The sequence below is a fragment of the Grampus griseus genome (assembly GCF_964374135.1).
Source record: "Grampus griseus genome assembly, chromosome: 12".
NCBI lineage: Eukaryota > Metazoa > Chordata > Mammalia > Artiodactyla > Delphinidae > Grampus > Grampus griseus.
The window spans coordinates 73,298,220-73,312,509 of record NC_139006.1 but is presented as its reverse complement, the minus strand read 5'-3'; the positions used below and the strand labels follow the sequence as shown (position 1 = coordinate 73,312,509).

General features: G+C 46.4%; 1 protein-coding gene across 8 annotated transcripts in view; it reads right to left on the bottom strand.

Moving 5' to 3' along the window:
- The window catches only part of ZNF532 (zinc finger protein 532), a 108,800-nt gene that overhangs the window by 45,124 nt on the left and 49,386 nt on the right, over positions 1–14,290 (bottom strand). For all 8 annotated transcript variants that reach the window (XM_082667831.1, XM_082667830.1, XM_082667834.1 and 5 more), the window contains one exon: positions 11,586–13,948. In XM_082667831.1, coding sequence (XP_082523957.1) covers positions 11,586–13,931 — 2,346 coding nt within the window. In that variant the 5' untranslated portion in view covers positions 13,932–13,948. The remainder of the gene's footprint in view (positions 1–11,585; positions 13,949–14,290) is intronic.

Sequence of the window (14,290 nt, the reverse complement as noted above, 5' to 3'; positions counted from 1 at the left end):
GCATCTATCTTGACAGTAGAGCTCCCACAACTCAAAAAAGTTTCTTCAAAATAATAAAAATTAATTAGTGGTTAATCCAGCTTTCTTTCTTTCTTTAATTTTTTTCACTTCAGTTATTTGAGATCTGAAACACAGGAATGCAAAAAGAATGGCCGCAGCAATCAGTTGTTCTTTTTTGCACATGAACTGGTTTCTTAAGTGGATGAACTGATCATTATGACTTATGATTAAAACCAACGAACCAAGTTTAGATACATAAATTCAGATATGAAATTGAAACTTCACAGAGCTTAAAATCTAATCACATATAAACTAAAACAGACTGAAATCCTCTGTGGAAAGGGCTCTACACCATTCACTAACCAGGAAAACCTGGAACACACTACATCGTTTTCATCCCCTTAGATATAAGCACTAAACAAACATGGCATGTTTTTAAAACACAAAAAACTCAAAGTAAATATAAATAGAGAACTCAATTACTTCCATTCCAAAAATAAACCTAACATAGCAGAAGATAAAATGTGTCTGAATACTATCTGGACATTCGTGCCACAAGTACCTACTACTACCTTCTAAAATGTGTAATTTTTATTAAAGTCAGTTAAAGAAAGCCTCAAAATATAGACTCCAGCTAAAACTGAAACAATCTTTTGTACTGACAACAGAATTAAGACATTTTCAAAAGACTTTTTATTCTTTCAGCTATTGCAAACAAATTAAGGTTTAAACTTCTGAGGAACCTAAACTAAGAAAAATCAGAAACTCACTTGAAAACTCTTTCTTGGTTCTCTCCTGAAAGGCCTAAATTACAAATTTTATCCCAAAAAATGTTTATTGCAGTCACAAAATAAGAACATTACAGGCAGCTATGATGAGGTTAAGCATCATTTAAAAATAGCATTCCTTTTCTAATAACACATATTCCAAAGCCACAGCAACGAAAACCAATCAACAGATGCATTAATTATAAGATCCTGGTGACACCTACATTATCACAGGTAGTCTGTTTCTTTGAATGAAGGTTTTCTATTCGCTTTTACCACACCGTCATTCATCCCAGGCAGTGAATGATAATGTCTGAATTTCCACAGACATCTCAGAATGTCTTGCACTTACTTAGGAATAAAACCAGTGTTTTCTACACTCAAGTCAAAACATTTTATGTTTATCATATGTATTGAGCCCATTCCGCTCTAAGCCAAGTGGTGAACTAGGTCCTTTAAACAGATGAACTTCGATACATCACCTCATCTGATTCTCATCATAACCTATGACGTGGATAATATTATCTCCAGTTTACAGATGAGGAAATGAGGTTTAGAGAAGTTAAGAAACTTGCCAAGACCTCACAGCTATGAGGTGGAAGAACCGGGATTTGAACTGGGCTCTGAATAATTAATTCCAAGGCCAAGGGAGGAGTAGGGTGGGGGTCCACAAGGAATAAACAAGCAAAAACGCGCCCCCCGCCGCCGGGCAAATGCACGTGAAGGACAGAGGACCGCTGTCAGGGTTACAGGCCATCCCCCAATCCACCCCCGCAGCTTCTCCTTCTCGGAGAGTGATGTGGTTCTACCACTTTTATTATAGGGAGAGACAGCAACAAAAATAAAAACAGGAGGTCGAAAAAGGAGACAAAGTATGTGCTCCTTAAAGCTGAAGAGAAGTTTCACATGATCTCTCATCAAGACATGTTAACAAACACCCTTCACGATACACATAAAATTCACAATGAATTACTTAAACACGCTCCCCTACTGGATGCCCGTATGTTTGTAACACACGTAACTATAAAAATAGTTATGGACCGGTTGGTGGGTGAAAGAGCTCTGTTACTAGCAGGTCAACTAAAATAAGTATCAAAATTATTCAAGAAGAGGTTTTGTTAATTAAAGTGCTCTTTACGATAGAAATGTCTGACTGCAAAGACTATGAAAAATGCTTTTAGAGTAACAAGGTCACCCAATTACCAACCTTTCAATAGCGACCTCTCTCGTACCAGTCCTTGGAGAGGGGACGCATTCCCTTCACACTGCACTGTGCAGCGGGGCGCTCCCTGTGGCCCCAGGGCTCTGTGAGAGCAGGCGGCAGCCTCTGCCCTCCCTGTCCCCTCCACCACTGATGAGCTACAGGAATCTGCACTCAGCCATTTCCATGGGCTGAGGCGCCTCACCCACTGTAGGTACAGAAAGAAGTACAGGCGAGGGTGGGAGCCAGAGTGGGCTACAGCCCCAAATCACAGTGCTTCCATATTGCTGAAATGGGAGAATTCAGTGCCTGGGAAATCACATCAGATTAAGTTCTACTCTTTAGTTTGCACACACAGATGCATGTGTATTTGTGCGCAGACTCTGTGCTGACTCCCACGTTTCCGTTTACCTGTTCCCACTCCATTCCATCTTGAGAACAAGCAAGTTGTCTGGACTGCAGACGTTCTCTTCCTGGATACTTGTGTGCTAGCAATAGTTTTAGGGTTTACCTAATTGCTCTCCCTCCAGTTTTATCCACCGCCCCTGTTTTAGATAATGTGCCCTCTCTGCTTCCTGAGACAACGGTGACAGATCTTCACAGCACAGAGGAGCAGATGCCATTAGCTTCTCTGGGATACTGGGAATTCACAGTGATGACACACGTTCTCTGGATCTGGGGAGATGCATTTGAGGATGGGGGCAGGCCAGGATTTCTCTGTGGTCTACAAGAATCTGACTGTCTTTTCTTCCTTACTTTAAATCAAAGAAACAAAAATGTATCTTAAAACTCTAACTCTCTACTATACAAGCTGAGGCTACTTTCGACAGGATAAAGCAGGTTAACGTGACAGGACCTGCCTTCTGAACAGAAAACAGTATAATAAAATGCATTTAAATAGTCTCGTGTGTCTTTTGACAGTTTACTTATGTCATCTGAAAATGGAAAACGTTTGCAGTACTTAGGTAATAAGCGGTTAATTTCTAGTCTGGGGCAGACTCATTTGCTCAGAGAACTGCTACTTTTTAAACTAAAACATTATTTTTCAATACTCAGGTAACATGAGAAAGTTGAAAATAAAGCTGAAAAGTAATCACACTCACACTTGACAGCTACCTGCATTGCACCCTTCTCTGCCCAATCCTGGCACAGAGAGTGAAGGCTAGGCCTCCAACGCAGGCTGTGAGAAACGGGGTACACTGGGGCCCTGGTAAGGATTCAGATAGCCCTAGGGCTCGGCACCCTCTCTGTATACAGGAGGAATTATCTGAGTAACAAGGAAAACAATTCTATGTGTTTCACCTCATGTTTTAGGGAGAAGAGGAGCAAGGGAAAAGATGAGGAAGGCTTGGGAAATGTGAGTAAATATAGCATCTACTCATGCTTAAATTTCAAACAGACCAAAAGCCTGTGACAGCATGAGACCCACTGATCCAGAGGTCAAAACACTGTCAACTTAACAGTCAGCCCAGATGCTAGGTACACTGTTTCTGCCTCACTGACAGCAGTTTTGTAATTTTCCATCTACAGTATAATTACCAAATAATAGTAATAATAATAAAAGTATACCAGTTTGTTTTCTGGCTCTCACTTTCACCCAGTTTCACAATGAGAACACAGACAAAGCACTGCATTTCAGATCTCAGTTAAATGGAAGTAACACAAAGCAAGCATTATAGCAGAAATAACTGTATATACCATTGTTCCCAATGCTAGCTGTTGGTGCTGGTTTTGTCCTCAAATCATTCTGCACTAAAAATCCCTAATAAAAGTTGACAGTGAAATGAGCAAATTCGCAGAAAGCAGTATGGTCCACACATATAATCCACTCAGATGACAATCGCTCAAGAAGACGGATAAATTAAGAGTTGATAACATTAAACTATCAACTGGGACAGGACTAGCCTGACCAAAATTAATAGTAAACGTTTAGGAGAGCAGGGCCAAAAACCAAGCTAATGATGGTGTTTGGGGTGGGCGCGGGAACTGAGGCGGCCCCACGGCCTCCAGAAGCAGCTGCTGGAGCAGAGTACGTCTAGAAATGAGACCTGGGGGAGGCTGCTCGGGATAATTTAATACACCTGGTATGTTCTAGTAATGATGCCCATAAACTCCCTGAACCTGAACTGAATCAGCAACCTCCCAAAATAAGGACCGTGGCAGATAAGTCACCTTCACTTGCACCCTTGAAGCTAATCTGAATGTAACCCCAGGGTCCATTGTCAGAAGACTCCTATGGTCCCTGCAGCTGTAAAGTTCTATGCTTCTACATCTTAGGTTACCAGCATCAGAAACTGGAAAGAATAGCTAGCAATAAAGAAATCTTGCCTCAGGTTCTGAGTTGGCCACTGATTGGGCATTTGTCTCTTCAACTGTAAAATAAAAGAGTTGAGCAAAGGACCTATGACATCCTCTGATTCTACGGCTGATACAGATTCTACGGGAAGAAAACTGATTTTACCAATTCGGAGGTTATAATACGCGCTTCCAGTCTGTACTTGGCTAAGTTTAGTTGTGGTTTTACCAAGAGGTGAAGCAACAACATTCCAGTAAGTTTAATTTTCAATTATTAAAACTACAGTTGTCAGCTCTTAACTACTTCATGGAGAGGAGGGAAACTTCTCTAGCCCCTCCACCCACTCCTTTTTCTCAGTGTGCCCCAAGGCAGGAATTATTAATGAGATAGGGTGGAACATAAACCGACAACCAGGGCAGTTTTACCGGGGTTAGAAGTCGATGTCCACGTGCTCCACTCTTATTGCACCGCTTGGTTCAGGGCGGCTGGGAAGGGCATGACCCATCCCAGATGCTCCATCGCACCCCCACTCCTCGGGGCTTGCTCCTCGGCAGGGTAAGCAGACGGAGGCAGGGCAGACTAACCTGGGCCCGAGCTTGCCTGGGGTCCTGGCTCGGATTCAGGCTCGGGGGATGCAGGGTGAAGAGGGCTTCCAGCTGAACCACAGCTTCCCACCCGGCTCGCCACAGAGACCTGCATGCGGGTTTGCTGAGCACAGGGCCAGCGAATGATAAAGCGGCACTCTGAGTCCCTGAGTCCATCATTCCCTTGTATAGACTGGCCACAGAATACCTTTAAGAGAAGGAGTAACTGACAAGGCAGAATTCGGCAAATGCCACCCAAACCTTACTTTATCCCATGACATGCTGGCTCCAGAGCCTGAGCACGTATGTACGGGGTGACGGTGAGAGGAGTTTCGCGCAGACAGCCACAGCTGGTGTCAAAAGAAAAAGAAACCCTTCACCGGGTTCAAACAAGCACCCCTGGACCAACTTGGAAAAGGAGCCTTTCGAACCATAAACAGGGGTGAAAATATAAATGGGGAGAAAATGAAAGATAAAAAGAGAAGGGAGATGGTGCCTGCACTAAACCGAGAAGTCATTCTCAACAGAAAGGCTGAGGTCTGAAGAGGCCGCGTTCAACACATATGAAAGGGAGAAGAAGAGACGCTCACTCCTGACAGCTGCCACAGATAGGCCAAGATGGAGGTGACCTCACTGAGCAGGGGACATGCCTCAGGCTCAAAGAGGAGAGGAGTCCAGAGTCAAGTGGAATGCTGTCGTCCCAGGAAGCCTGACTCCAAAAAGCGCCTGAGAACCACAGGCCGGAGGGCCTCAGGCAGAGCCCAGTGACGTAACCACACATTCTCTCCTGGAGGAGCTGTATTTGAAAAAGTAGAGTGAAACTTCCACTTCAAGGGAAATGGAATAGAAGCACCTCTCTCTATTCCTTCCACTAAGTACAACTAACACTTCTGGGCGTTATATATACAACAAACATAATGAGGCTCTGGAAGGCAGAGAGGAGGCAGGCTGGCGAGGCACCTCAGGTCCCTAGTGATGAGTTCTCCGGGGTTCTTTTTGCCTCACGGATCCCAGATTTGGAGCTGAGGAAACGGGGAACCCAGGAACGCCAAGGGGCACAGACAAAAAAATCCCCAACAAAAGCCTGCTATCTTTAGCCAAAGGATCCGGAAAGGGGAAGCCTAGCAAAAGACAATTACTGCTCTACTCCAGCCAAACACCCCAGGAAGCACTGCGCCCTCACCCATAGCACGCCAAGTCCAGGTGGAGCCCAGACCTCCGCTCCTGAGGCTGTAATAAGGTGTCCTAGTACCCTCACCCAGATGGTATCAGAGATGGCAGCAGGGAAGTGGGACCTTCATCCCTACCAAGTGATAATGAGTCCCTCCACCAGCCCAGCGGGTGTTTAAAAAAAAATCCCAAAAAAAGAAATCTCCAGGCCCAGATGGTTTCACTGAAGAATTCTGTCAAATATTTAAAGAAAATCTAACACCAGTTATAAGTCCCTTCCTATATGAATACAGATGCAAAATACTAACAAAATATTAGCAAATATAATTCACAATATATAAAAAGAATTACACACCTTGATCAAGTGGGATTCATCCCAGAGATGCAAGGTTGGTTCAATATCTGAAAAATAATCAATATAATCTTTCCCCCCAAAAAATACCCTAAATCCAATAACGAGTTTAACAAAGACAAGGGATACATGATAAATACACAAAAATTAATTGTGTTTCCATATATTAGCAACGAACATGTGAACACTGAAAAATATAATACCATTTACACCTGCCCACGTGCAAGGGGGGCAGGGGGGAGGGGAAGCACCAACAAAACGTAAAGAAAGAAGGAAAGTAAGCAAACAAAACATGTATAGGGCTTGTATGATAAAAACTACAAAATGATAAATCAAAGAAGATCGAAATAAATGGAGAGACATTCTTTGTTCATAGACTGAAAGACTCAACATAATAAAGAAAAGACTTCCCCCCAAATTGATATACAGGTTTAACATAATTCCTATCAAAATCCCAACAAGAATTTTTTGGTAGATTATAGACAAGACTCTTCTAAAATATATATGGAAAGGCAAAATAACCAGAATAGCTACAAACCGATTTTGAGAGGAAAGAATAAAGTTGGAGGAGTCAGTCCACCAGAGTCCCAGAAATGCCTCCACAAATATGCCAGCTGACGTCTGACAAACTGCAAAGGCAATTCAATGGAGGAAAGGCAGCCTTCTCGACAAGTGGTACTGGAGAAAAAGGACATGCATGGGGCAAAAGAAATCTCCATCCAAGTCTCACACATTATACAAAACTAACCCAAAACGGGTCACAGACTTAAACGCAAATCATAACACTAAACTTTTTTTAGAAAAAAAACATAAAAGAAGGTTCTCAGGATCTACAGCAAAGTGAACTTAGACCTGACACCAAAAGCACAGGCCGTAACAGAGAAAACTGATAAATGGGACTTCATCAAAATTAAAAACATTTATTCTGCCAAAGACCTCATAAGATGAAAAGACAAGCCACAGACTGGGAGAAAAGACTTGCAAACACATACCGACACAGGACCAGTATCTAAAATATATCAAGAACTCTTAACACTCAACAGTAAAAACAAACAAAAAAACGAATTAGAAAATGGACAGAAGAAGAGACATTTCACCAAAAAGGATAGGCAGATGGCAAATAAACACAAAAAGGTATTCAACATTATTAGCTATGGAGGAAACACAAATTAAAACCACAAGATATCACTACACACCTATCCGGATGGCTAAAATACGAAATGATGCCACCACCAAATGTCGGTGACGATGTGGAGAAACTAGACCACTAATACACTGCTCTTGAGATTCAAAATTGTATAGCCGCTGTGGAAAAGAATTTCTTGTGAATATAAATATGCAACTACCATACAACCCAGCACACAAAAGGATTTACCCCCGAGAAAGGAAAACTTACGTTCCCACAAAAACCTGCAGACAAATGTTTGTGGCAGCTTTATTCATAATAGCCCCAAACTGGGAACAAACTAGTGATACATCCAACAACCTGGATGAATCTCCAGGGAATTACGCTGAGTGGAAAAAAGCCAGTCTCAAAGGCTACATACGGTATGACTCCATTTATATAACATTCCTGAAATGACAAGATTATAGAAAGGAGAAGAGATTAGTGGCTCCTAGGGGTTAAGAGGGAGGCAGGGGTGGGAAGGAGGTGACTGGGGCTCTAAAAAGGCAATATGAGGGACTCTTATGGTCGTGGAAGGGCTCTACGTGTTGACAGCATCAGTGCCAACAGCCTGGATATGATACAGTTTAATAGTTTTGCAAGATGTTACCATTGGGGGAAACTGGGTAAAGGGTACACAGGATACCTCTGTATTATTTCCTACCATAATCTACAATTACCTCAAAATAAAAAGTTTAATTTGAAATGGGATGATCTGAGAAGACTCAAGGTGTTAATTAGCACGGAATACTTTCGGCATTATCACATAAAATTTTTTAACTACCTTGGCAATTATAAGTAGAAGGTGGGCAGGAGAAAGGAAGGGAGGAATAGGAAAATCCCTGATGGGAGGCAGGAAGGGAAGGAGGAAGGAATATCCCCGCTGTCAGTGAACCGGCACACCTTTCTCTAGGTCTGGTAAACTCACACGTGGAAAGGCACGGAGCAAGGGCCCGGGGGCCTGTTAGTCTTGCCAGGGCCCTGAGGTCACACCCTTTAACCTCCAGAATCAACGCTAGCTGGGGTCAGTACAGGAAGCTGTTGTACATGACTCTAAGCCTATGTGCAGACGTAGGGAAGCCCGGCCTGGGCAGACCTGAGAAGAGCCAGAAGAGAAAACGGGCAGCTGCGGGCCCGCGGCTGACCCTGTAACGGTCCCCACCCCCGGGCAGTGAGGCAGCCTGCTCCGGCTCAAGTTCACGCACGAGTCACCAGGAACGGGGAGGCCAACGGAGAAACGGAAAGCAAGACAGAAAGAAGGCACTCAGGCAAAGACTGGTGCTTGAGGTGCCCTTAGATCTTCTTACAAAATTGAGAAGTTGAACTATGTGTTGTAAGTGCCCTCGTCAGAGAGGAAACAGTTTATACAGGTGGACTTTTTCCCCCATACTTAAATTTAAGTTCACAAACTGTAAACCGGCCAGCGGTTGTGTGAATAGCAAACTGGAGAAGACGAAATGAAGAATTTTTCTCTTTTCTCTCCCGTCCTTCCTGTCTTCAGCCCCAGCCTCCCATCGCCATGGGTACCTGATGCCGCGCCAGGGGCCAACCACAGGTGGGGACCACCCGAGCTCCCGCTACACTTGAGGCTAGGACAGCAGGAGCTGCACGGATGCCACTGGCCTCCTGGGCTGCAGGAGAGACTCGAGGAAGGTGTTAAGGAGGCTGAAGAAGGGGCAGCCGCTCCGCACCCAGGGGCGCAGGCTGGGTGGCCGGGTGACAGACCAGACCAGGCTGCCCCTGCGTGCGCAGAGCCCCCGGCAGAGCCTGAGAAGAGTGGCAAGTTGTGGAGGGGATACCGTGGTGAAGGGCAGGGTTTGGGTGAAAGCAGGGGCACTAGGAGCGGGAGACGTGCCTCGGGGTGCGCTGGCGCTGCCAGCCAGGCGGTGGCTGGCTCAGGCGGCAGCTGCAGCTCACTCGACAGAAATGCTCTTCTCGGGTGGGCTGAGTGGACCCTAGCTCGGCAGAGTCAGAGGAAGGAACCAGAACAAGGTGACGGTCCGGCCTAGCATGACCTGGCCCTGGAGTTAACATATACTCTGCCCTGACTCACCCCTCAGTGCTCCAGGGGACACGGGGGAGCTGCGCTACCCACCTGCCCCAGCAACATACAAAGAGTCAAGCAAAGCAGCCACCCACACAAGCAGAGACGTCCATCTCTTTCCCTGAGGGGAAGCGCTTCCCTATTTGACCCCGGTTCAGCGGATGAGCCTAAATGGTTAACAGAGAACAAAAACGAGGGGAAAACAGGGAAGAAAAGGTCCCCAAGGGAACAGACATCTCTCAAGGCAGCTCCACATGCCAATACGGACCAGCACACGTGAGCCGGGACATACTCCACCACCTGCACAACATACCACCAGAACAGAGAGAACTACGGAAACGGCTTTTTCTTTTTTTTTTTAACTGCATCCTTTTAAGACAGAAGGAAAGACTGCCCCTTTGATGAAGCGGTGACCAGGTAAGAGGAACCCAGAAAGAACCCAAGCCCTGTCACCAGGACGCGCTTGGGGGGCTGCAACAATCACTTCTTCTTGAACCAGCTTAACCACCTGAGCGCTTTACCGTCAGAGCCAATGAAACATGTAACATCCAACGTTCTCGATGCAAGAATGTTCTCGAAACTCTTTATCGCCTCCATTTCCACTCAACTGAATGTCCACAGGAAAAGTCACTGAGGCATTCTTGATCTTTTGTTCCCCAAACTTAAATCCTACAAAGAACTTGACTCAGCAGTTGCCCTTGGGGAGCTGATCACGGTGACAGTACCAGACGTCTGAACCACAGCATAAAGCTCCTCGTCACAAGACAGCGGAGGCAAGTAAGGGAAAGATCAGTTTACCACTGGGGCTTCCAAAACAGAAGTTTGAGCCAGGGTATATATCAGCTCAAACCAGCGCCCCTTCTAATATCACACGTTTCCTGGTTTGCACAATAAATCATATGGTCTCTCTAGCTTGAATTAGTTTCACTCAACATGCCCAGTTACTTCCATATATCTGTAAAACACATTTATCTACTGCCCAGAAGTTGCCTCATGGAGAGAAGCAAATGGTAGAGATAAAACCGCCGACTGACGCGCACTGTGAAATACATCTCACCAACACCAACCTACACATCACCACAAAAAAACAAACCAAAAATGCCACAAACAAGGGATTTCCCTGGTGGCACAGTGGTTAAGAATCCACCTGCCAAGGCAGGGGACAGGGGTTCAATCCCTGGTTCGGGAAGATCCCACATGCCACAGAGCAACTAAGCCCATGCGCCACCACTACTGAGCCTGCGCCCTAGAGCCCATGCGCCACAACTACTGAGCCCACGCACCGCAACTACTGAAGCCCGCACACTCTAGGGCCCGTGCTCCACAACGAGAGAAGCCACCGCAACGAAGAACCAACGTAGCTCAAAAAAGAAAAAAAAAAAAAAAAAATGCCACAAACAAACTCAAAGGTATTCTATTTAAATGGATGGGTTTTCCGTTAGAAGGTTAAATTCACTGCAGTGGAGAATATTACTGAATATACCAAACCAACACCTTAAGTAAGCAGGCATGCCTGAAAAGTGGGTATCAACTGGGTGTGTTTAACTGTAAAAGACAATAATTATAAACAACAACAGGAAATTTTTAAATCCCACAACGGTCGCTAATAAATGACTCAGGAACGCTGGTGACGTAGCCTGACTTGAACACTTAATCCAAAGGGTCTATACTATCACTCGCTAGAGCTCAGACTTCCGACGTAAATTCCAATCACCCAACAATTAAGAACTCCTTTACTTACCCCACATCTAAGGTGCCATGACCCAACTAGTACACAGCTTCTGTCTAAAACAGTCATCTTCAAAAACACTGATTTTTAAATAAGATTCATATTTCAACACTGCTTTATGCAAACAATCCTCTCTCACGTGTGAGTGTGTACACAAATAGACACACACATCCCCCCATTTAACTGAGCTCCCGCCCCTAAAATCCACGGGCACGGTATAGAGCACTCATGCCTACAGACTCGTCACCGAAATACCAAAATGTAAATGATACTCTACTTGTCCACTTGTATCTGCAGCCTGCTGGAAATGAGTGGCCAGCGACGTCTCATCCTGGAAAACTTCATTACACTCCAAACATTTCAGACTATGCCTACAGAGCTTGGATGGGTCTTCATCCAGAGGCATAGCTGGAATGATGGGTGTGCTGGAAGGGGCTGATATGACTGTCCCGGTTATGCCAGACTGAATTTTTGTTACAGTGTGTGTGCCGGCTCCCGAGGAGCTCGGGAGGGCGGAAGATGAAGCAGGAGTATTGCTTGATGGAGAAACAATCATCTGATCTGCTGGGACTGGCTTCAAGATCAAGTGTGAACACTGCATCACCACTCCCTTCTCCTTGTGCCCGCGGGCATGGGACAGGAGACTGCACTTGTTGTAAAAAACGAGGTTCTTGGTGCAGTGGTTGCACGTTACTTCGATGCGCACGCTGCGCCTGTCGTAGTGTTGGGTCAGGCTCTTCTCAAGGGCGAAAGAGTCCCCACACTCCAAGCACTTGTAGCCGCGGGTCGGTAACGTGATGCCCGCGTTCGCAGGAGGACTAAGGTTGGGGATGTAAACTGGGACTGGGTTGACGCTGCTCAGCACCTTGTTGAAAGCTTCCACCACAGAACTCTGCAGGGAGGACACCACCTGGACCCGCGACACCTTCTTGGGTGGCTGTGAGGCCGCGGCACTGATTATTGCCTGCTTTATTTGCTGCTGAGGTTTGGTGAGCACCTGGCGGAGCTCGGAGGTGGCCTGGGCGCCCTGAGGCAGAAGGTTAAGGTTGGCAAGGTGCACAGTCTTTGGCACGAGTTTGGCATTGGCCAAGCTGGAGGCCGGCACCACGACGGTCTGCTGCTGGATGGCGTTGGCAGCTTTAATGATGGCACTGCTGGCGCTCTGCACGGAAGCAGCAGATATGACCGTGGCTTTGACCGTCGTGTTGTTGGCGAGCTTCAAATTAATGACTTGAGACCCGGCCGTCTTCACGGCCGACACCGGGAGGAAGGCAGTCGCCACAGGCTTGATGGTGACCTGTTTGGGGGTCAGCTCGGCGGGGGCCACCGCGTTGGTAACGACCGCCGATTGCAGAGGCGCCCTGGGCGGGGAGGAAAGGACGGCGGCCGAGGTCGGAGACGACAGCAGCGACGTCACGGACGCCACCATGGACCCCGTCTGCTCAGAAGGCTTTTTTCCGGCATCGAGATCGACTTCAGGCAACACCCTCGTCACTGTTCTCTTGATTTCCCCAGAAGACGTCTTGATGGTTTTTATGCGGACTTTGGGAATTGCTGGTGTTGACCCTGCAGGAGAGGATGGCGATCCCTTGCTACTGTTCTCACTGGAAATGCTCCTGGGACTATCCGGCTGCTTAAGGGATGCTTTCTTCGTCCCATCGATGAGACTCTGGGATTCCGGAGACTTTTCAATGGCTCTAGGGCTATCGTTTACTTCTTTTGGTAACGGAGAGGCCTCCCGGGAGTTGGTCACTGGTTCTTTAGAGGAGTCCGAAGCGGCCTTTTTAGCACTAAGAGCCGCAATTGCAGCGATGCAGGAAGAGAGCTTGGAGGATGGCTTGGTCCTCGAGGGCACCACACCGCCGAGGGAGGCGTCATTCTTCTCCGAGCTCAGCTTGCCCTCGGGGACCCTGTTTTCAAGCACCTTTTCAGAGTTTTCCTTCAGTTTATCCTCCATTTTTCTGACTTTGAAAGGTTCATAAACACTCAGGTTTATAGAATTTGTTTCCGTTTCTCTCTTGACAACTTTGTTTTTCTCTAGGTTGCCTGGCGTAGAGATGCCAGTTTTGCTTAAGCCTTCTCCCCCAAGTGCCTTCAGTTTGTCATAGTCCTGCTGGGGAACCGACCCTGTCAACACATTCGATCTGAAACCGGAGCGCATGTCCTCTTTGTCCGGGGGGTCGTCCACCTCTATCTTCTCATCGTCGTCAAACTCTTCAGCACTGGAGATGGGGCTGAACTGGCTGAAAGCGGAGTCTTTTAAAGTCACCTCTGAGGTAGGCACGTCTCCTTTCAAGGACTTCGATCCATCTTTACTGTAAGTGTCCAGAGAGGACGCCGAGAGAAACCCGTTGTGCAGGCCGTTGCCGGTGGGATTGTGGCCATCCTTCTCTGCGCCCTCGGAGGAGTCGATGTTCCGCACATTCTTCACAATAACACTGACGCCGACGTCGGAGGAGGACGGCGTGTGGGAGTCGTCGTCCACGTGGGCGTTCTGCTTGATGTGGCCTTCCTGGTCGTCGTGTCCAGACTCAATAGCTGCTTTGGGATCGACCATATCTGGGATGTCAAATGCTGCCAGGAGGTCATCAAAGTCTGGGGTCTTCATATCCCCCATGGTCATGAATTTGATCAGATGTTCTGTTAAACGAACAGAAAATAATTCCATCAGCAATGAACATGCAGATAAACACCCCTATGGGACTTACACGAACAGTGATGATTATCATGAAAGAGCGAGTTGCCAACTGCACTTATTATAATGTCAGGACATTGAGCCAAAGTGAACAAGCATCTGGAAAACAGGTATAAAGCCCTGACGATTACAGCTTTGAAGTAATTCCTCCAAAAGGCCGTGCAGCACTGCCAGCGTGGAGCCTCTCTAACAAGCTGATCAAAACTATTATAGCACGAAGAGCAGGTTCTGGTGTTAATGACTAGAAAATGTTATTTATCATTGGATTCACCTCACCATTTTCACAA